This window comes from Cyclopterus lumpus, chromosome 3 (assembly GCF_009769545.1).
Source record: "Cyclopterus lumpus isolate fCycLum1 chromosome 3, fCycLum1.pri, whole genome shotgun sequence".
In the NCBI taxonomy this organism is placed as follows: domain Eukaryota; kingdom Metazoa; phylum Chordata; class Actinopteri; order Perciformes; family Cyclopteridae; genus Cyclopterus; species Cyclopterus lumpus.
Genome location: NC_046968.1, coordinates 17,280,840 through 17,304,695, shown reverse-complemented (window position 1 = coordinate 17,304,695; position 23,856 = coordinate 17,280,840). Strand labels below are relative to the sequence as shown.

The window sequence follows — 23,856 nt, the reverse complement described above, 5'->3', positions numbered from 1 at the left end:
TGTTTCGCCACACAGACACACACACGCAGTCACTCACTCCAATGACACGGTGTTATATTTGGAAACACAATTTCATGCTATCAGTACTGGCTAGCTATTCCATTTAGATAGCAGCCGTCTATATGAGTGTGTGTATATGTTTGTGTGTGAGTGTGTGTGTGTGTGTGTGTGCTTATGCTCGTGTGCACGGTTGATGTGTTTGTATGTTTGCATCTATTTGTGTGTCTGAGTGCGCAGGCTGGTTTGTGCAGAGATGAGTCCTAATTTAAAGTTTATTAAAATTAAAAGTTGGTAGTCATGGTAACATTTGGATTCTCAGTAATTATGTTGATTAAAAATGTGAAAATTAATTAAAAAGTCAGGAAAATGATCTCACAGCAGATGATCAGCGAAACATCAAAATGATTCAGATCTCTGTCTCTCTCCCTCCTGCTCTCTCTATTACAGCCGCGTCCGCTTCCTGTCTCTCAATCACACTTCAAAAGTGCTTTATTGTCACGCAATCATGAATTATCTACATTCATCTCTCACACATGCTTTGTCTCAGTCGGTTTCTTCCTTCCACATGTACACACACAAATGTATTACATGAGATTTAGTCCAAACAAAACAAAAAAAACAGCAGCAAAGGCAAACATAGCTTACACACAACTACAGCACAAACCAATGGCACCATATCTCCGAGCACTTCATTCAGTCCCTCAACCCATTCTCAACGTGTTAACAAGTCTCAGCTCATGCCGCCAGAGCAGACGCATCAGCAGCAAAAGTAACACAAAACCACAGCAATCTAAGTCTCACTTTCTTTCAGTTTCTCCATTACTGCGGTTCTCTCACAATCCTGCTCTTGTTCTCAGTCCCTTTCTCTCTGACCGAGTGAATCTCTTTCTTTTATTAGAAACAGCAAACACACAAACAATGAAGTAACCCTCCTCGCCTCCCTCCCTCACTCCTCCCACTCTCTCACTGCTCATCTGCTCTTCTCCTCTCATCAGCTTTAATGAACCACAAATCTCCTCAGCCATCTTGTCATCTGCTCTGCCATCACCACTTCCTGCACTTTAAACCTGACTACTTATAGCATGGCTGTTGGCTGATGTCCAGGAGGACTGTACATCATTGATGTGTAGCTCTAAGTTAAAGTACATGAAGATCTTCCAAAAACATTTTTTGTGCCAACAGTCAGAGTCAGTATTAAGATCGGTTTTGACAGTTTTCAGTGTTAGTGTGACAGTCCTGCTCCATGGCGCTGGTTTACTCAGTGGTGATTCACTGCCAGCTGATCTGCAGCATGTTCAATATCTCACCATGGTGATGTTAAGGAGTATGGGCTTATTATATATTTGCGGCCATCCGTTGACAGAGGTGGGAGCATAACAATGGCTTTGTACATCACGGCCTATGTATTTCAGTACCTGAGTTAACGTGTTCTTTGCATTACTTCTTCCAGAAGGTAAAAACTAAATCTGTTCAACATTCATCTTGCCTGTGTTGTTTCGTGCATCAACATCCTGCAGAGAGCCTTCTAGGAAGGGGATTTTCTGAAATGTAAATTAAATCTTTCATGTATAAAACACATCTCATGAATGGGAGGCCGAGCCAAACCATTGATCATCATACGCCCCAATAGGCTCCACAGGGCCACGACTTGGCCCCGTCTTCAAAGAGTTGTGGTAGTGTTGGTGTTTGAGGGCGAATTAAGAAATTGCCAAGGGCTTCATAAAACACAATATGTTGCACATCATTAACAATGCAGATATCAATGAAATATATCTCTTTAACAGCATACTGAAGAGGTTCTCTACTGACGATCAAATATATTGTTCCTGAAGTATCAGGTGGTTGTGTTGTGTTTTATGTTGCTGGAACATGTTTTGAGATCGTTCCATGCTGGCAACCAACACTATCCTTTATAATGCTTCTGTTTGATTGTAATATAATCTCTCCTTTATTTTAGCCATCACTACATTGGATCTTTGTTGTTTGTTTCATTTGTTGTGTGAAAACCATGGATTTAATTGTTGTACTCTTACATTCCAGCATCAATTTGAAAACACTTTTCGGTCTATTTCCTGCAACAGTTTGAATGAATTTCAACTTTATTCAAGTTTTATTTCAATTAAATGTGTCATTTCTAATTAAGTCATGTTCATGTTTTTTTGTTTTTATACAGGGACATCACAGTGGTACATTTTCCCAATTTATTTTGCTTACTATAACAGTTATTACTTTAGCTATCACGGTTCTCTTAACTCTAATTTCACGGCAAGTGTGTCTAGATAGAGAATACCAATACAAGCTTGTGTGGTTAACATGTGCACCAGTGTGTGAATATGTTTCTTCCTCACTTATTATTGCTATGCTTTCTACTTCCTCCTTGTAGGAGTGGGACTCTTCACTCCTTTTCCTGCAGCTGCTTTAGGAGGGGCAGGACTAGGAGTAGATGGGGCGGGGCTTGGAGCAGGCTGGGTCTTGGATTGTGGTATTTCAATGGGGAATTTAGGAGGGATGATAGTTTTAGGGGTCAGAGTTGGTTTCACCTCTGGCATTTTCTCTCCGTGACGGTACACACTGACCTGGATAGGGAGAGACAGAATAATGTTAGTATGATGCAAACATTGCCCAAACATGAATTCACTTTTAAAGGGCTACCTACACATTCCATGCTAACATCATACAGCATGTAAACACATCATTTTGAGTTTAGGTAAAGAATATTCTAGGTCAGCATTAAGCATTTCTTTTTTCATGATATAACCGCTCTGAGTTACACACAAGTGCGATCATAACAATATCTCCCTGCTGGGCTCCAATGATAAAAAAGATTTGTGGCACAGATGGTCAGAAAAATTCCACGGCTCTGAGTAAATCCAGTCATTTGTGGTACACAGCAGTGACACTCACCACTATATCCACAGACTCCCCTCCGTATTTGTTCTGGACAATCATGGTATATCTGCCAGAATTCTCCATGGAAACACCTTTGATTGTCAGACTGGCAAACTTGCCCTGATCCAGAGAGACCGAGTACTGAAATATAAAAGCAAAGGTTAGAGAAGTGAGACAGCCAGCACGGGGAGTTTGGCATGATTTAACATTTAAAACGCCTGTCACTTTGAGTTTTATTTAAAAATAGATTCATATTAGTCAAAACAGCCGCATGAGCTTTGATTACCATATTGCTTAGGCAAAACCTGAGCACTGCTAGATGGGCTTGGTGGACACAAGGACAAATCATTTCCTCTCATCTCTTCACTATTCTTATGTGCTGAGCTCTGTTGGCTCAACCATATGATTGGATTGAATGGCAATAAAAACACATGCATACTTCTTGAGACCACAAAAACAAAGCTATTGATGTTCAAAGCCTAGAAGAACACTTGAGTCGATGTTTTTGTTCACCTGAGACAAGATAGAGTTCTGATTTGCGCCATGTGACTGGTGCAGTGAATACACTACCACAGTCATTTCTCTCTCATACCTGCCCCCTTTGACCCAGACCCAGACTTTGCCATTTCCAAGGTCAGGGTACATTTTTAAGAATTGATATTTGTGGCATGCTAATTACATTCCTAATAAGAGAAACACTTTTTTGAAACACAATTTTGAGAAATTAACGACTCATGAGCAAAAAAATAAAATAGACCGTACATTTCTTTGTTGCAATAGATGGATTTTTTATAATTAACCTGGTCTTGTATAATTGCATTAATTCATTAGACCCATGCAGGCTAATCTGTGGGTTGCTAATGTACTTGTGTTTGATTTATGAAAGGTAGCAGCTGTATACACATTGTTAGGTAATTACATAATTATGGTTGTTTTGTGTATTTGTTGTATTTCTCATATTCACTAACTGTATAGTACAGTAACACCTATTTCAGCGTTTCAGTGCAATATTCTCTGGATCTGTATATATGTCAGTTTGTTTTTCTGTTAATAATATACTCTGTGGTAACGAGGTAGGGGAGATGCACTCCTGAGGTTTGGAAAAAACATCACCAAGGACGTCAGTTCTTGTTTTAGACAGATTATTAGCAGGTGAGGGAATTAACTTTTCAAACATAAATCTCGTAAGCCATTAGGAGCCGCAGGATGCTGATGCTGTTGAAGGAGCCTCCACTGACTGGGTATAGGCTGTAGACTTATAGTGCAAGGCAAGTAGGTCAATGAGTTATGAAAGGTAGATTTGTTCCATTACCTATCCAGGAGTGTGCTGATAATGCTGACCTCGCCTAAAGTATGCAGACGCCTCCAGTGAGGGATTGTAACTGCCCCAAAAGCAGATAGAGGCCCTTTATTCTCTTCCAATAAAAAAAATGTAATCTCTAAACTATTTGTCATTAATTTAAGCAGATTGCACTTTTTTTGCATATTCATTTTCTCTGTACTACAGTATTGACATTTCCAAGTAAACTTGTATCTACTGTTGAAATTATTATTTTTAATTGCAATTAAAGTTTACACAATGTTAATCCAGTTTTGTTTTTATTAGCAAAAGTTTTTTTTATTAGCAATAGTTATTTACGGTAGTTTTAATCCTTATCACTTCGACTGTACATATGGAAAATGTATAGCAACTTCCAGCAATGTCACAGGAACTAAAGTTTATCATTGGGGATGTATTCATTAAAACTTGAAACATACAATAATTTTATACTTACTTGTATATTACCTAGTTCATTCTTCAGAATCTCTTATTTAAATATGATATTTCCATTTCTTCATTTTAGTTAGCATGTCATTTAAAAAAGGTAAACATATTTTCATGAACGCTATGATATTTAACCTGTTCTTCTAGTTATGGTTGTACATTGCATTCTGACAGTACAGCACACGTTAGGATGCAACCCATATTGAAACACAGTCAGTCAAAGTAAAACAACAAAACCCGGTAGACGCGTACTGAGAACCCATAGTCTCACCAGACAAGTTAATAGAAACTCACTATTGCAATTGTGTCTGATTAATAAGGTAATTAATCATGTGAAAGAGAGGAGGGGCTGGGTTTGGAAAGGGAGTGATCAGCTTCAAGATTCAGCAGTGGCGTGTAGTGTGTAGCAGGCAGGAACCAAGGAAAGGTTTGGAGTGGCTGAAGCATTTACCTGATCATCAGCTTCCACATCTGATCCATTCTTCAACCACGTGACTTGAGGCTTGGGGTCGCCACACACTGTACATGTTAAACTCAGGGTCTATAGACACAAAGATGACTTTTTAGAAAAAACATGCACGCATTTGAAGATACTTAAATCCCATATACACGTACCTTCTTTTCCATAATGGTTACCACATCAGGCAGTCCTCCCACCACTTTACCACGGTCTGAAACAAACCATTGTTGATTTTAATAATCATTCTTATTGGCCTTTATATTGATGATGAACTTAATAATAATAATAAGATAACTAAACAATCAGAAGCAATAACTGAAACAAGAAGAATGGAATAACTCACTATTCTCAGCATAGGCCTCGGCCCTGAAACACACAGCAAATAAAGTTTGAAATCTGTATCTTTCTATCACATTTAGCAAACCAGCAGTACACTTATCATATTATACAACAATATAACCTAAAATGTATTTTGCGGTATAATTTGTCTCAAAATAAAAACGGGGGGTCGGCCTATTACCAGCCACGCTGACAATAAATGAGTTGAAACTCAATCATATGTATGATATCATCAAGGGAATGGCTCCAGGTAACGTGATGTGTCATATGATCATCATCATCATATAGAGATATCCATTGTGCAACAGAGTCAGAGTAGAGGGTACTTAAGACGAGGGTTGAGCAGCTCCTCTGTCATGACGACTTCTGTCTGCTAGCTTTTGTTTGTTATATATTTTATAGCATTTTGTATGATGAAGCAGTGTAAAACATTGCAATCGTAATTTATTGTAACTATATTAGATGTTTCTTTACGCTTTTATCCAATGCGACTTACAATCATACACCGTAGACACAGCTACAGGGAGCAATTCAGGGTTAAGTGTCTTGTTCAAGGAGACATTCAACTGGGTTAACTGGGTATTCTGGATGTAGAGCCAAACCACATTATAATGCAGTTCATCCAGGGACTTAACGGAATATTTTCTATAGCAAAAAATTATACTGCTTTGTAACCACTTGGTGAGGGCTGTCGGCGCAGCATGAGAGGACCAGAGGTCAGCCACAGGACGAGATGGCTGGGGCAGATGCTCAATCAGAAGGGCAACAGCATGTCACTTGTTTCAATGTGTTTGTAAAAAACGTTGCTTAAATGTCTTTCTTTGAATGTCAATTAGAAGAGAGAGTTGGACAGTTTCCTCTCCGCATGCAGTGTTTAGTGTTTACGGTCTACTTTTTTTTGGTGCAAAATTCAGTATGTCAGATTTTTGTTTGGCCCAGTTGGCCAAAAAGATCTCTGCTACCTGACAGCTTCTATTCATTAAACATAGATTTTTTTTTTGCTCACATTATAATACTATGGGCTTTTTTGTTGTTGTTCTTGTTCAACATTCAGAAATTGAAATACAGCTCTGTTTGCATAAAGCTATACAGTGTTTACAAAAATATAAATACAACCATGTATGCTATCCTGCATTGAAAAGCAGATAAAAAGAAAAATCTAATAGCTGAGTGGCCGTGATTCAACAGAACATTTTTATCAGTAGCAGAACTGCTCTCAGTAGCCTGGCCAATCATTACACATTACTTTCAGTAATGAAGCAGTGTAAGTTCAAATGTGAAGGAACTAGTGATTCACCTTTAATAGAGCTAGTCCGACCAACATATACACAGAAAAGCACAAGTGAAGAAACAGATCTGAAAGTGTAGTCTTACTTAAGTTTCTGGAACTCAGCGAAGGCCTTCTCATATACTGTAGTAGACAAAACAGAATTTCATTGATCACAACAGGAATCGACTCCTCTCTGTATTTTAGAGTAGTAGCAGTGATCGTATTGTATAAATACTTGTTAAACAAACATAATTTGGTAAAAATAAAAATACACTACTTTTAACAAAGATTCAGAATGAGAGTTGAGGAATCATGCGACAGCCAATCCAATATTTGTCCAAGATATAACTCTTTGGAACATACTGATGGAAGGAAACCTACGGGGACGAGTGTTTGATACACAAAAGATAGACTTTGTTTGGAGTGTCACTTAAAAATCTTAAACTACAGACTGGAGCCACTGGGTACTTTCCCCATTTTTACAGTATCATCAATAAAAAGAGTGAGTGACGCAGCAAATGAGAGAGCAGGTACTGACCATCACCACTGAGATCCAGCGTGCGTTTGTTTGAGTTTTCAGAGTTGGTGATGACAATGGAGTACGCTCCTTTATCCTTCTCCGTTGGCTCAATCACCTGTCAATCAATTAATCAACAAACCCATCAAATCATTAGTGTCTGGCTGTTTATTTCTACTTTAATTCATGGTTTAAAACTAGGTAATTAAAATGTTAAAGTTTTGACACAAAAAGCAAAAGGAATGGTATCACCTCCACAAAGGCACTCTGAGGACTGTTAAGCAACAGTTCCACTACCGGAGGGGTTTTACTGTCATAAATGATCCAAGTATGATTCAACTTAGAGAGACACTGTTCAGCTTTAAACAGGAGATGATAATACCTCAATGGTTGCCATAGCAGGGGTTCCTCCAATCACAAGCTTGTCACTGTGGGAGAGTTTAGCCTCACTGAGAAGACGAGAGGAGAGGTTAGCGTGTGGTTGTGTGTGTGTGTACATGTACTGTTTATTTGTGTGTAGGTGAATCCTGTTGCGGAGGTAATGGAAAATCATTTTTACATGCATGCCTGATGTTACGCAGAGGGATCTCTCTCTCTCTCTCTCTCTCGCTCTCTCTCTCTCTCTCACACACACACACACACATAAGGAGCAAGGAGAGGTTCAAAATCTAATCTCCATCATTTTTCTTCTTTAAATAATTGATTAATAGAAATGCCTCTACTACCCCATGACCCTTTTTTCTTTTTGTTCCATCTTTTTTTCTTCTTCTGACTCTCACTCTATTTCCCCTCACGCCACATTATATAATCTGCAGGGTACGACAGAGTGCTTTTAACCCTGCTTCTTTATACTGTAGACTGTAGGGATGGGATTTGTGTCACATAACAGAGACATTCTAATGCAATAACCAGGGTAATGAACATACTTGCTAACAGCCATCACAAGTTTTATTATGTTGGTTATTGCTTTTGCCACTCCCAGCAATTTAACTTAAGAGAAAAGCTAAATAATGTTTTTATTGGCAGACTTCAAAGAATACTTTTATACCTCCTAAAAACACTCCTAAAAGACAACTACTACAAAAAAATGTAAGTTACTGTCATTTTTTTTCTTCATCTTTTTAGTACTTGTTGCTGGTGTTGTAGTGGCATTGGTAGTGGTGTTTTTAGTTTTATAAATATAAATTCTTACCGATGACACCAGCTGATGTTCATCTCTGAGGTGTAATACTTCATGTGACACTGCAGCTGAATGCCTGTTGCTGTGCAGTTAATCACCAGCTCTGCTGCACTGGCTCCTAGAGGAGGTGATAAAGGTGATAGAGGTTGTGGAGTAGCACATTTGACATGAGAAATCAGATACATATTTCACATCTGCTTCTTGATAACCTGGCATCTCCACAGCCGCTACACGATGCACTTCATTGCTCAGAATTAATCAAATAAAATCAAACTTTCATCTGCAGCCATAAGACTTCCCTTTTATGTTACCTTTATCCAGCATGGAGAGCAGAATTGTACTAACGAAGGAGAGTGCAGACTGTTTGTATGCTGCATTCAATAAAACACTTCAAACATCAGAAGCTTTGATCACTTTTTTTTATAAAGCTGGTATACCTAAAAAGGGAGTTTTATATTACAGTATATCTGCGTGGGACTTTGCTCACTGCGCATTACAAGTGTGCAAGTGTGTCATCCACCTGGTCACATCACCATGGTTTCCCATTATCACAGTAATGAACCTTCTTCTCCTTTGCAACCGCTGCTGTAACAGTTTCTGCAGAGCAGTCAAGTGACTGTCTCTTAAAATAGGAGTAAGATGCTCCTCCACACTGTCACTGTGACGGCGCAGAGGAATTTTAAAGTGATTTCACCACATGATGACATGATGGCCAAATGCTTCCAGCACGACAACTTCTGCCACATGCTGACAAGTGTGTATGTGTGTCGCAGTGGGATTTTAAAAACAGAAATGCATCAGCTTGGTGATGGATCTACTAAATCTGCTGTGTGTACCTCATTCGAACTTGATCCCTTCAGTGGAAAGAGGAGGATGATGGTGATGTTTAGTACTGTTTTTAATGTGAATATGTGTTAGTGAGATAATTGATGTCTGTGTATTTACCTCTGTGCATTTGTGTGGGTGTGTGAGTGTGTAAAAGGCAGATACCCACCAGCCAGTTGGTTGATCTTGTTTATGGCATCGTCAAAGACTAGAAGAGAGGCAGAAAAGCATGGGGTCAGGAAAAGAGCTGCTGTAGGACAAGGACAGTCACAATGCTGCCCTCTGGTGGCTGCATTCAAAATTCAGCATAAAAAGGATCAAATGCAAGGTGCGTATATTTGACTCCATATTCTGTGCTTCTGTATCCCTGTTGCCATTATTTACCAATTAACTGAACATTTCAGTTATTTCTTGGTAACACTACTTATTTAAAATGGCAAAAGGGTGTGAAGAGCTTTATCTGTCATGAACATACAGATGTACGCAGATGATGCTGTAATCTTTACATCAGCTAAAAACAACCAAGAAGCTTTACGCATCCTATCATCCGCTATGTCTGATGTCCAGGCTTGGTTCACTAAATCCTGCCTCCTGTTGAATGCTAAAAAAAATTGATGTATGATTTTCTCCAAACGTGCCCAACAAATAACACACTCGAACATATTTGTAAAGGGAACAGAGCTAGACTTAGTAACCGAGTTTAAGTACCTAGGGGTAATTCTAGACTCCACCCTGACCTTTAAGAGTCATGTCAAAAAGGTAGCGACATACATCAGATTCAACCTACTAAACTTCAGGCACATCAGAAACAGTTTGACAGAGAACGCAGCCAGGACATTCCTACATTCGATGGTCTTCGCACATTTAGTGTACTGTCTGACCAGCTGGTCACTCACGTGCACAACAACACTCAAACCCATAGAATCTCTGTATAAGAGAGCACTCAACATCTTTGACAAGCAACCGCGAACCCATCACTGCCACATCCTGAACAAAGATACGTTTTTCCCACAGAGGCGACTGTGTCATCCCACACAGGCGCACCACCTTTGGTCAGACAGTTCTGTCTGTCAAAGGCGGCACCCTCTGGATCCCATTACCACCCTCTGTTAGGGAGTGCCCAACCTTCAGCACTTTTAAAAAGCACATGAAAGGATGGCTGCTGTCCACCCAAACTTATGCACATAGATAGTTTAACCTGGGTTAGCAGTATTAGTACTGTCATGTATATGTGATATATTAATGTTATATGATTGAATGAAACCTTAAATGTGCAAATTAATTAATGCCCTTATGTGCAATTTATCTGTGTGCAATATGATGAATGTGAAATGTCTTCCTTACACTGTGATTTTTTTTCTCTTATTTCTTTTATATATATATATATATATATGCGATTCTTTTTTATCCATTGTTAACTTTTTATTACCGAACTGTTGTGTATTGGCAGTTATAGACTACAATTGATTGTAGTTTATTACTACTGCACTTTGGCATGACCTTTTCCTCTAGGACACTCAGCCTGTACATTCTGGCAGGGGGACGGACAGACAATGGAAATCAGCCTTGCGGCTGTAATTGGGTGCATTTACATTTTAATTTAAAGTGTTCATCAATGTACATTGTCCCTCTCGAATAAATAAACTTGAATGAATCTGTCAGCTAATTAAATATTTACTAACTTCTAATATTGAATGGATAGAAGAGATTCTGAGAAGGACTAATATTTAGTTCTTGCCATCAACATGCGTACAGACAAAAGTTGTTGGGATTTTAAAAATTCATTAGTTTACCACAGATACAGTGTATACATTTGGATCAAATTTATTTCCCTGTCTCCCACTTTTTAATGAGCATCAAGCTTGTGTTCAGTTCATGCTCAGTTAGAAAACCATGCAGCTGGCAAGCAGGTGAATTACTTCCATAATTAATCAGCAAGATAAATTAAGGAGGACAGATATGTTTACCTTTTCCGGAGATGTCAATTTGACTCATGTCTTTTCCTCTGTCATCACTGATCGTGGCCTTATAAACTCCCGCAGTCTTCAGTGAAAACTGGAGATGACACAAAAAAGAAATGCATCACATGCGTAGAGGATAAGAAACACAGATTGTTGAATTGTAAATCTGAACCCATTGTGAGGTCTGTGTGTCTTTGTTTTTGGATCCTCCGAGAAAGACAACATTTTGTAACATTGCAGCATGTTTGCACCCAAATCAGTGAATAAAATATGTACTCCTTGACTTAGTTTGGCCCCTACACTACATACTAGTATGTGCATGTATAACCATGCAAATAATATTATTGTAGACGGTTTCATAGCATTCAGAATATTAACAGTACCAAAGTAATATTACCAGTTTAATTGGCAGTTTGCACAGTCCTGATCCCAGGTCAGGCTTCACATCAGGGACAATCTCAGTGTCTTCTTTAAACCACTGGAACACTGATTCCTTCTTCAAGTTAGAAACCTGCAATGAAAAACAGAATCGCACATATTATCAATACATCATATAAAAGGTTACAAATTAAAAAGAGGGTTTTGCTTTTTATATAGTAGATCATCCAATTCCCCAAATGATGTCTTAGAGTGGTCTCTGCCTTTAAAGTCACTTTAGATGTGTTGCACCTTTTAATGGCAGCCAGGGCTATTTAACACTTGAAGTATAACAAGGCCATTGGAGATGCTATGTGTCTATATAGTTCCACCTTAAAGAAACCTGTTAGCAATGGCAGTAATGCAGCATTCCTCAGATTTATAACTCATTAACAGATGCAAATCCAACAAGTCAGTGATGTGTGGAAAGTTCAGTTTAAGTAGTGAGATATCTCAACATTACTCTCACCACATTTCACGGATATAAAATATCTCACGATAACTTCAGCCTGTAGTAATATTTAACAAATATATTGTACCCTAACTTATCACCCACAAATTAAGTATATTTCTGTGGGTTGATGCTTCAAAAGACAAAAGCTATTGTGTATAGTCACAACAATCCCTCAAATTAATTTACTATGCTTGTCTGTTGTGTTTCTACATTATTAAAAATGCATTTGTTTGAGCTAAAGTGACAAACAGAATAAACAGATCTTGGCATCAGATTTCCTCAAGGGTTATGAACAATACTTTAATTTCAAAATTGTCTTAATTATGAGCTTCATGCTAACAAAGCCCAAACCAAATCCTGACAGTGTAATTCTGGTTATTTTCAATCTGGACCTAATCATTACATAGTATTTTACAATCACATACTGAGCCTCCTAGAATGGCTAATCAGCTATCTGCTAGACAGACTAAACTTTGTTTGGAGTGTAAATATTCAATAATTATTGAGGTTGGCTTTGTTTACCTTGCAGACCAAAGTGACAGAGCAGTCATCTCCAACATGAAGGGACAGGAACTCACTGAAGTGGGGACCTGTGGTGGATGGAGGCAGGAGAGAAAGGCTCAGGGAATTAACATCAGATTAAAACAAATGACATGTTGACCATGATTGTATCAGTTATATTACCTGCCTTATTCATAAGTAAGGTATGTTTGACAATTTGTAACATATGTAAAATACCTCTAAGGAATCTAAAATTGCACCTATGGTCGCTGTTCCATGCATTTCTACATTTGGGATGCATTTTGTTCGTAGTGAGCCATTTCAAATGGGTCCATTTTTTGTTTTAATGTTCCAACTATACCACTTTAGGTAAGGCAGGTCCGTTTCTTCCCTGCAGACTCATCATTAGATGATTTGTCTCCCAGGCAACATAGTGGTGAGCTCGTCTCAGGCTGAGTAGAGTAGAAGCTCGAACATGCTTAAGAGTGGATGATGTTTTGTATTTCTTACCCTCCTTGACTCTGATGTACTCTCTCCTCTGGTAGTCGGCCTCAGCCAGTGCTGCTTTGAAAGCTGCATGCACACACAGATACACATAAATAGAGGATCATTAAAAGATCAAAGTGTTGCCAATAGTTGCTATATATTCTGTCAGTGGATTAGCTTGCTAATAGTCCTCTGTATCAGAGCAGAATCATGGAGTAAGTCAAGCAAACATATACACCATATACAGTATGTCTCAACAGGCTGTGTTCATTGTTACTGAGGCATGGCAGCATATCCACTGATTATTAATAAGTAAATAAGGATTTAACAATGGCAAATCCTTTTGTTCACACGTGGACACAACATCAGCAGCTACCATGTTTTTGCAACAGTTACAATTGTGGTTTAATACCACTGTAAAACCTGAGTGGGAGATCACAGTGTTTCCCACAGGATTTTGAGGGACTGAGTGGTCCTCAGACCCTCTGAGGTGGCACTTAGACAACTATCAAGAACTGTGTGCTCTTGTAGTAAACAATTGTATTATAAACACATTGGTAAGAAGGTAAAAAGGGGAAACACTGGATCAGTCCGTTCTAGCCAGGTTGTACGGTTTAACCAGTTAAGAAAGACTCTCTTACCATCTCCAATCAGAACCAGTGAGCTCTGTCCTTTGCCTCCCCCATCTGTGATCTGGCAGGTAAATGTTCCCTCATTTTCTTCAGTGAAATGGTCCATGATGAACTCAATGATACCTGCAGAAACGTCATGACCCATCTTGTTGGGCTGTAGAAGAATAGAGTTGGCTGTTAAGGCCATAACACACTAGAAATAGACTTGGATACATTTTTTACAGTGACTTTATTAGTTGCTACATGCAGCTGACTGCATTTTGGTTCCCTCCCACTGTTTGTCCATGCCCCTAAACTACATCTTACATCAGCTCCAGACAGTTCCTTGTTGTTGGCAAAGAATTTGTAGGTGACATTGGGAGAAATCTCCTCAGCCTGCAGCCAGAACCTCATTCTGCCTCTTTCCAAAATCTTATAGGCCAACTCAGATTTCAGTGGGATGACTAGAGAAGAGGAGAGGAGAAAGGAAGTTTTATGAGTTTAAAAGTATCTACTGCACTTATGTACCAATATCTTAATCAAACAATTGTTACTTCCTCAGTGAGAGAAGCGGACAGGAGGCAAAAGAGCAGGTGAGGTGAATAGTGGTTAGGCAGGTGATGTAAAGCAGGTAAGACCTTTGGATCAAAAAGAAAAAGAAAAGAAAGAGAAAGTTACTCCTAAAAGAAGAAATAAATCTGAAAGGTTCAAAGTGAGTTCAGAAACAAAGCAAAATAAAGGCGTTAAAAGGGAAAGCTGATAAATAGAAAGAGTGGGTAAAACAGATTAGACACAGCAGAGAAAAAGTGCAAGAGAAGAGAGATTAAAAGGGACAAAGAGAGAGCGAGATTAGAAGAGATTGAAAGAGTCAGCGAGAGGTACTTACTTGGGTGTCTGATATCATAGCTGAGTGCCAGCATCTTTGTCAACTCTGAAACATAAAGAGACAGTTTTAGTCATTTCATGCAAGCATGAGCACAAACAAGAAATTAAAATGCATCTTACACTTCGTACATAGTCATTTTATCAAGTACCAAGTTCGGAGTTGGAGAAGTCACTGCAATTGTGTTTATTAGGAAGAGACAGATTAATGAACAAACACTGAAAGACAGAAACAAATACAGCCATAGGAAAGACAATATGGTTATTATTAATGGTTATTATTATGACTTGTTATTGGAGCCTTCTTAAGTACCACTGATATAAGTGAAAGAAATTAAATCTTGTATCGTAGGTGTTTGGAAATTAGTTAGTCTGAAAATACTGTCGGCCAAATGGGAAGCAATCAGTGTAAGGCGCAGAGTAATAATACTATAGCCTCGTAGCGTAGTGGTGCAATAGCAGGACGATTTTGTGAAATTTCTTGACAGAAAGCCCTTTGCTATTAAGACGTGGTTCTAAAATACACACTGCCCCAAGCTTGGAGAAATGTGCTCTGCTAGTATTCATCAGATGTGTAATAAAACTGTTTGTTGCCTACATGCCAGTGTGGACGTTTTAAAGCAGTCTCATTACTTTCATTTTTTGTCATCATCGCCTCAGTTCTCCAGAAAATAGTGTAGTTTTGATGTGTCAATGTTGCAGTGCAGCCGTTCAATGATGAAGGCATGAAAGATATTTGCACACGCTACTTTAACAGATAGAGGAAACACATATTTAATGTAATTTCATGTTATTCCTATGAAATAATGAAGATATTTTGAGAACAACACTGTTTTGACTACTGAGGGCCTCAGACATTCCAGATCCCAAAACCAATCTTTAATTTCTCCCAGTGGGGGAAAAACTGCTGAAAACTCTGTTGGATCTGTAAACAGTACCAATCTGACACTTGCCAGAGAAGGCACCAGAGCTCTCCACCCTGTTGATATATATATTTTGTCATAATAAAGCAACAGAAGGATTCGAAGACAATAAAAGGACATATTTCAATATTATAGCTGGAGATCGAGTCAAGAGAAAGGACTGAACACTCCTTTTCTCTTCCTCCCCCCTCTTTCTTTTCTCACTTACCTCCAACACAGGAGCTAAGACAGCTTCAAGTTATAGTTATAGTGCATTTTTTAATTGACTTAACATTGACAATTGTATGATATGAAATGGACGTATTACTAAAATTCTGAGGTAATACAGTCTGCACAATGTGGCCACACTGCCATCTATTGGATTATGATATAACCGTGCAAGTGTGTATATCGTTTGTGTGCAAGACTGCACTGTTAATTTAGTGTGTAGTCAAATCAGTGTTTAGCCTCTGAGTCATTCTAATTTTTGTTCTGCCAAGCCTTGCATTTCTTTATAATATTTAAATTTTGAAGCACCGGCCCACGAGGGCTTCGGTTGAACCGCACCAGCAACTCCTCCACCAAGACCACTGCCGTCAGCCCCGAAGTGAGTGACTTCCTTCTCGGCTCAGGTAGACCTTACTACACAGTGTGTAATATTTAGTTATGAATATGATATTCATAACTATGTTTTAATCAGTGTCTATTCCCCTGAAACTAAGAATGTTTTCATTAGCTTAGAAAAAAACATTTATATCTTCCCAGAATGAACACTGGCTCTAAAGAGCCGTTTTCGTTTGAGGTTAGCTGAAGATGGGAACGCGTTCCAAAACCCGGTATTAAGCGGGCCCCGGTGTTAAATAACTAAATATCGAAGTATTGATAAGCCCTGACGTTACTGGTGCTTTTACTTTTTTAATGTTTTGATGTAATATGTCATCACGCTCAAATTAAATCTCCCTTTTTTTTAAATATATATATTCAATAGTTTAGATTATTGAATTTCTGTACATTTTGAAAGCCAGAGTTGGACTTGGTTGTTAAGCACCAGACCAACACTTCCACAGTGATTGGTGAATCCTACCTTCAGCTGAGATTGAATAGCTGGATGACACTCCTTCTGTGTTGGTGACCGAAACAGAGTACGTCCCGAAGTCCTCTTTATCTGCATTCTTAAAGATCAGCTTAGAACTAAAATGCACGATGACAGAGACACAGACAGATGATGCACATTAATCTATCTGTATCTAACTGTTCACATGTGACACACGCTCATTATATCTCATATTTGTAAACAGACATTTTTGAAATGACCAAAACATCTACATCACACGTGTGCTTTTACACCCACCCACCATCCTACACAGCAGAGAGGGATTAAACATGTGGGTTGCATTTGGTTTGTGTGTGCGTTTGTTTGTAGATTTTTGTCTGCATTTCTTATGTCCTAGTTGCCAATCAAAGACATATGCAAGCGGAGCACTTACATAATGCTGTGGAGGCAGCTACAGTAAGTAAAGAGATGGTGGGTTTCTTTCTTTGTGTGTGTGTGTGTGTGTGTGTGTGTATAGTCTTACTGGCTGCCTTCAGTCTTGATCACCAATCCTTTGGAGAAATCCGTAATTTCTTTATAATCTTTCTTCCAGAGGAACTGAGAGCCCTCGGTTATTTGGCAGGACTCGAATGACAGAACGATGTCACCTGATTTCTCATCCACAACACAGCACACCTCCTGAGAGCCTTGGATACAAAGAGAAAATGACTTTTGAACATTACGCACATTTCAGTCTCCAAGAAAGGCGAAGAGGGAATTGTCTGTTTCAGTGGGCTTTTATTGTAACTGTCGGCTCCACTCCTTACTTCCATACCGCCTCCAGCACTTTCAGAAATTGATGACACAAATTTGACAATCTTTTACTGTTTGTGAATAAAAGTTACCTTCCAAAGCCTTGGCAGTCAAAGGGTCAGAGGCCATAGAGGCCATACCCACTCCTGCAGCGTTGCTCGCACACACTCGGAAGGTGTAGCTAGTACCTGCCTCAAGGCCCGTTACCTGCAGATGACAAACAGACCAGAAAAGAAACTAGTGTAGTGAAGGGAGTAAGGCTATGGATTTTTCTACACACGCGTTAATCATCAATTTGGGTAAATTTGATCGATACAGTAAGTGACAACGTTCTTGCAGTATGTTTTGTTCAAACTGATGTAACTTATTTGGCAGATGAGATTGTGACTGAATTAATAAATTCTGAGATCCGGCAGCTACTGCAGCAGATATTTTTTTTAATGTAATATGATAGATGAGCAACAAAACAATCAACATCCTTTTTATTTGCATTACACAGTAATCAAATATATATGACATTGATAAGTTGACTGACTTGCTCATGTGGCATATCATAAGTCACATTGCTACTACTTGTTATACTAAAACAAGCATTTTCATCTTAGCTCAGCCAGTAACAGTTTACTTTGTCCACTAGATGTCATTGTCAGACAATTTGATATAACTGCATTGCGTCCCTGCATCGCACAGAAGGGCGATTAAAACATTATACGCTAGTACAGAGGGCTCCAATGGAGCAAATAGAAACTTTTCAGAGTCAAATTAGTGCTTATTAACACAAGCAACATGCAATAATGCAACAACTACAGTTGTAACTTGTTTCAGCAGTGCTGACATTATTAATACCACCATCCACTTTCTTCACAATAATATTATATTGTGTGTGTGTGTATATATATATATATACATATATGATATTGTCTTTATACATTTCGTAACCTATGTTCGCTGAAGAACTAGAATCGACTTTAAAAGTTATGGCATATCTTAAGGGCTGCAACTAATGATTATTTTCATAATTCAGCACACATTCACAATTGAGCTGGAACAAAATAATGTGGGTATTTTTTGCTTAAAGGCACACTATGGTGGGAATTAGCGCTTACTGTTTGCCAACATAACATTCAAAGGTGGCTCAATTACACCCCCTGATGCCAGAACACTGTAAAAGTAAGCCCCAGATTCACTCTAGTTTGGAATGAGCTTTGTCCGCTTGGTGTTTAGCCTCACTGCATTTGCATTTTTTTCTTCACTGTGTCCACTATTTCATACCATCTACTTGGATGCATACTTCTGCTTGGGGCTACACACCTAGTGCCCAAATGCTGACTGTTATAGACTGTGTTTAGACTTTTAAACTCTGAAAGAAATGTCCTACCTTTCAAAAAAAAAGAAAAACAATGAATCAACATTCAAACATTTTCAAATATTATCAACTAATAATTTAATAAATGTATTATTTCAGCTGTACCTAATTTTTATGTCAGATTGCAGTGTATTAAGATATTATTACACAACAGGATTTTAGAGAAATAATCATGGTTATCTGATAATCCTCATACATTTACCAGAAACCATATTAAAGATGCTCTCACCTTGAGGAAGCGGTGACTAACAGCAGTCTCATTGGCAGTGGTCCAGTCAGAAGTGCCCTTCTTAGCGTACTCAACATGATAACCTGTGATTGGTCCAGAACCAGCATAGACAGGCTTTTGCCACTCAACCAGCAATGAATTATCTCTTACTTCACCGAAGGTAAGGTCATAGGCTGGGCCTAAAGGACACATCGAAATAGAGGAGACACAAAACTACATTTACATTTGTATTTATGAGGACGTTTCAATGAAAACAATGACTCTCGTCCTCCTAGTTCTCAAGGCTATTTGGTAGACATGAGCCTGATGCCATAAACTTTTCAAGTTTGAATTTAAAAGGTGACCAAGTCAGTGAACAGATTACATTTACTAACCAGGCTGCGGCATAGTCCAGGCCTCACAGCTGAAATCGGCTGAAGGTTTGGCAGCTGGCCCGAGGCCAGCCAGGTTGGCTGCATACACCTGGAACTGATAGACTGCACCCTCTGTCAAGCCCTCCACCTGGCAATAAAATGTTACCAGAGTTACTAACATGCCAATCATCATTTTCTGAAACAAAACTTTCCAAACTCACAAGTCGATCAAGCGTGAAATAGTGGGTAGTCGTAGTGATTAAGTGCCTGCTTATGTAGTTATACAAATTGACCCAGAGATTTTTCTTACAATGTGGAAAAACAAACCATAGTTTAAATGGAAGGCACATATACGACCAACTAACGCACTTGTGTAACTTTGTAATGCTGTTGTAACTCTGTAATGCTGTTCATTCTGTACACATGACATCTATTGCTTCTGTCCATCCGGGGAGAGGGATCCTCCTCTGTTGCTCTCCTGAAGGTTTCTTCCCTTTTTTCCCTGTGAAAGGTTATTTTTGGGGAGTTTTTCCTGATCCGATGTGAGGTCCTGGGACAGGGATGTCGTATGTGTACAGATTGTAAAGCCCTCTGAGGCAAATTTGTAATTTGTGATATTGGGCTATACAAAATAAACTGAATTGAATTGAACTTGTATCCAAGTTATGCAAAAGTTGTTGCTTCGTCTTCAGTTTGTTTTGGTGCTTTAAGATAAGCTAAACAACTGCCATTATTGTACCTTGTAAAGTCTTTCTGTGACTGATGGGATGTGAATCTCCCTCCACATGGTTGTTCCACTGCGTCTTTTGTCCACATAATACGCCTTGACGTGTGCTCCTCCAGAGTGAAGAGGCTTCTTCCAGTTTAGAACCATTGAATGGCCGTCACAGTTCAGCAATGCAATGTCGTAAGGAGCAGAGGGCGTGGCTGAAAAGGCAGTACTGAATTGTAATAACAATAATGACGAAAATAATACTTGACAAACATCATCGTGAATAATAATGATAAAAAATATGCCAATACTGACTGAGGGCAGCCTTAACAGTCAGAGGTGCAGACTCCTGGGATTCATCACTAAGACCCAGCTCATTGATAGCCTGGACACGGAAAACGTAGGTTTCTCCTGTGGTGAGACCACTAACCACAAACCTGCAGAAACAGAATGCATGAGGATCACTTTCTTGCTTACAACCAACTACTCTAGAAAGACATGCTTTTGTTTGGTTGAAAACATACTTGGTGCTCTTGTGAGGTTTGTGATTGGCCGAGGTCCAGTCCTTGGACCCCTTCACACACTGGTCGATGTAGTAACCAATCAAATTGTTGGGTTCCTTTGGAGGAGCCCACTGGATGAGAACTGAGGTGTTCGTTTCTCTGGTCGAAATCACCTGACCGGGAGCAGATGGCACACCTGAAGAATGGAAAAAGTAGCAAGTGTAAAAAATGTTCAATAAATGTATCAATAAATGAGCAAAATGTATATTCATAAACACAACAGCAGCTCAAATGTGGATGTATTCCATTGCAGTAGAAATCTGTGTAATAAGGAAAATAAATGGGCACAACAGACCTTTGAGTTGCAGGGTTTCAATAGGTCCAGTCGGCTCTGATGGCTCACTGGCTCCATGGATATTGGCAGACAAAACTCTGAATTTATAGTGCTTGCCCTCTGACAGGTCAAAGACCGCATAACGTGGAGATCGAATAGGAACCTGAGTGTTGACACGCTGCCACGCGCCACTGTCTACCATGCACTGTGGTAAGAGAAAGACAGAGAAAACAAGCTGGCTGTTACGATACATCCAGACATATTGATACGCTATATTCATTGCATATGAAAACAATGCATTCTACAGAAAAGAAAAATACTAACGTACAGGATTGGCTAATTGGTTGTTTCTTTAGTACCAAATTCAGCTTTTGAAATATAATATAATTCATATTGTTAAATCAAATATAGCAGACAATTATGTCATCAACATTCAATGCACCTATTAATACCATTCTAATTTTCCTTTGATTAAGGTGGTTGGGCTATCCTATTCTTTTTAAATGTATTTTATATTTGCAACAATAGAGAAACAGGAATGAAACACAGATAGTAAATAAATAAACAGAAATTAATATGGGGAGAAGGAAATTTCTATAAATCATTATGCAACAACAATAATATTCTTCTGATCATCTTTTTAGCAGTTCCAGTGTTGTGTGTTTGTTGAGTATCTTTTCAGTTGTATATCTGTGTGCATATACATGCAATAGTGTTATCCTGTTCTTTTAATCCACTATACCCCTCTGTTAAAAAGAGTAGGCCGATTACAAGCAGCATTGGGGACAGTGGGATGTTGTATTACCTTTTCTATGTAGTACCACATGGGAGCCTTGCTGGAATATGCAGGTGCTTTCCAGCTCAGAACCACATATGTCCTGTCGGTTTCTGAGGCATGAATTTTTGATGGAGCACCTGGGGGCTTTCCCTCAGCTACAGAGAAACACACACACAAAGAAGATAAAGTACACACACACACACACTAGTATGAGGCACCCACTGGTTTCTTTCTACGCTATACAGAGATATACTGGAAGGCAGTGGCAGCTGGCCAATACCCACCTTGAGCCAAAAAAAATAAAAGTATTAAAGAATTATAATAATAATGTTTATTTATATTTATAAATTATACAAATGGTCAATATTTGTGTTTTGGAGATGTGTAATATACCCAGTAATATTTGTAAAATAGGATAGCTGCGCAAAATGTATGCTTTTCCTGCACTTCCTGCACGTCCTCTCCACCTGTCTGCATGTCTCAGCTGCAGCTGGGGCCGAATCGATTTTGGCCCAGAAGAGACGGGTCTAAGAAGCAGTTTAGCCTATTACTGATTAAAGATATAAATGTGTGATATACAATTTAGCCAATCTACGTCCTAAAATAGGTTTAACTTTTGGCCCAAAGTCATCTGGCCCAAAAGCTGCGCGCTTTCGTCAGGCGCCTTTTTTCTTCTTCTTTTGTTCTTACGACATGATGGCGAGCACTTCTCTTCCAAGAAGACCCGACCCAGTAAAATCAACCGGGACAGATCCAGCATAGACAGTTACGGGAGTAAGGGACATGAAGCACTTGTCGGAAGAATTAAGAAAACATGAGAACACCAGGACACACATGGATAACTCCGTCAAGCAGCCATATTGGGCAAAGTGAACGTCACTACCAGCTGGACAAAAGACACAGTTTTATTATATTCTATATATATATTATACGATATTTATATGTTATTATAATATATTTATGATATGTATATTTACATTAGATAGTATTTATATATCATATTATACTGAATATTATTATATGATATATATACACTGAATTGTAGGAATAAGATGTCCTTATTATGTCAGTGTTGGAATAAATGTTAAATATTTAACTACAAAGTAGAAATGTGTTTGATTTGCATTGAATCATACTGGGATGTTTGCTGAAATTGATTGAATGACCCTAACAAAAAACAATTCCACCAGCCACCACTGCTGGAAGGATAATGTAATAAACCTGGAATTATGTATTAATTTCAGTCGAAACTCACCTTCAACTTCATCATGGTAAGACACAACATCTAGTTTTCCGCCGAGTTTTTTGGCTATAGGAAAAAAAGAAAGAAAAAGGTCATCAATCTGCTTTACTGTCGTGTTGAAGTTACAGTGCTTCACTTATTGTTCATTTTGTCAACAAAAAAAAAAAGTTTATTCAGATAAACACGTCAGCACACTGGAAGGCAAAACATTTGTGTTCATCACATTATTCAATCGAATTACTTGTCAGTTTTTAAACGATTATGATTACAGAAATACAATTAATTTTTAAGACTGCATTGACCAAGGATCACATCATCCAAACATAAACCAACACTTTTACAACAACCCGTACATGTGGCAGTTTGAAGTGAAGCAAACTTCACAGACATGCAATAAGTGTAAGAAAATACAAAGACAAAATCTGAACTACCTGAATTTACAGCGAGTAATTATTTACATTAGACCATCATTTTAAACCTTTTTATAATTCAGGGATGCTGTCATGGAGCAGGATAATAATTGCACTTCAACCACGTCTCATCAACATACACATAGCAACATAACTAGTAAGCATCTACAGTCAGTCCATCCAAACATACCAACACATTGGACACAGGACACATTTCACATGGTGTAATATAAAAGCCAGGGATGACATTTATAGAACATCTATTCTAATCCAGTTAAACCCACCATGGAGCCTCTCGAATTCAGTGGGGTCCAGTGCGGCAATAGGATCAGACATGCGAGATGCTTTGCTGATTCCGTGTGAGTTGACGGCTCTGACTCTGAAGTAGTAGGCGTGTCCCTCAAACAGCCCAGACACCGGGTATTTACAAATCTTGATGGGGTGATCATTGCACTGAGTCCAGTTTTCAGTTCCAACCTCGCATCTACAAAATAAAAGAGATCAGACCAAGTGCAGTATCAGTGTAGAGCAAAAGAGAGGATTTCCTGTAGTGTACCTAAAGACAATAACTCCTTCACTTCCACAGATAGTCAAACAAACTATGTAATGACTTGCAATAAACA

The 23,856-nt window shown here is 38.7% G+C and overlaps 1 protein-coding gene across 1 annotated transcript in view; it reads right to left on the bottom strand.

Annotated features, from left to right (window-relative positions):
* Positions 1–2,366: 2,366 nt before the first annotated feature.
* Positions 2,367–23,856, bottom strand: part of myom2b (myomesin 2b) — a 28,818-nt gene continuing 7,328 nt past the window's right edge. Inside the window, exons 10-38 of the mRNA XM_034526441.1 lie at positions 23,518–23,717; positions 22,836–22,889; positions 21,608–21,735; positions 20,824–21,007; positions 20,490–20,664; positions 20,281–20,402; positions 19,993–20,180; positions 19,275–19,401; positions 18,901–19,079; positions 17,398–17,512; positions 17,037–17,199; positions 16,544–16,650; positions 14,562–14,606; positions 14,003–14,139; positions 13,706–13,850; positions 13,089–13,151; positions 12,600–12,667; positions 11,604–11,717; positions 11,213–11,300; positions 9,415–9,453; positions 8,433–8,538; positions 7,623–7,689; positions 7,262–7,358; positions 6,828–6,864; positions 5,458–5,480; positions 5,270–5,325; positions 5,106–5,195; positions 2,905–3,030; positions 2,367–2,576 (exon numbers count right to left, since the gene is read on the bottom strand). Coding sequence (XP_034382332.1) covers positions 2,367–2,576; positions 2,905–3,030; positions 5,106–5,195; positions 5,270–5,325; positions 5,458–5,480; positions 6,828–6,864; positions 7,262–7,358; positions 7,623–7,689; positions 8,433–8,538; positions 9,415–9,453; positions 11,213–11,300; positions 11,604–11,717; positions 12,600–12,667; positions 13,089–13,151; positions 13,706–13,850; positions 14,003–14,139; positions 14,562–14,606; positions 16,544–16,650; positions 17,037–17,199; positions 17,398–17,512; positions 18,901–19,079; positions 19,275–19,401; positions 19,993–20,180; positions 20,281–20,402; positions 20,490–20,664; positions 20,824–21,007; positions 21,608–21,735; positions 22,836–22,889; positions 23,518–23,717 — 3,253 coding nt within the window. The remainder of the gene's footprint in view (positions 2,577–2,904; positions 3,031–5,105; positions 5,196–5,269; positions 5,326–5,457; positions 5,481–6,827; positions 6,865–7,261; positions 7,359–7,622; positions 7,690–8,432; positions 8,539–9,414; positions 9,454–11,212; positions 11,301–11,603; positions 11,718–12,599; positions 12,668–13,088; positions 13,152–13,705; positions 13,851–14,002; positions 14,140–14,561; positions 14,607–16,543; positions 16,651–17,036; positions 17,200–17,397; positions 17,513–18,900; positions 19,080–19,274; positions 19,402–19,992; positions 20,181–20,280; positions 20,403–20,489; positions 20,665–20,823; positions 21,008–21,607; positions 21,736–22,835; positions 22,890–23,517; positions 23,718–23,856) is intronic.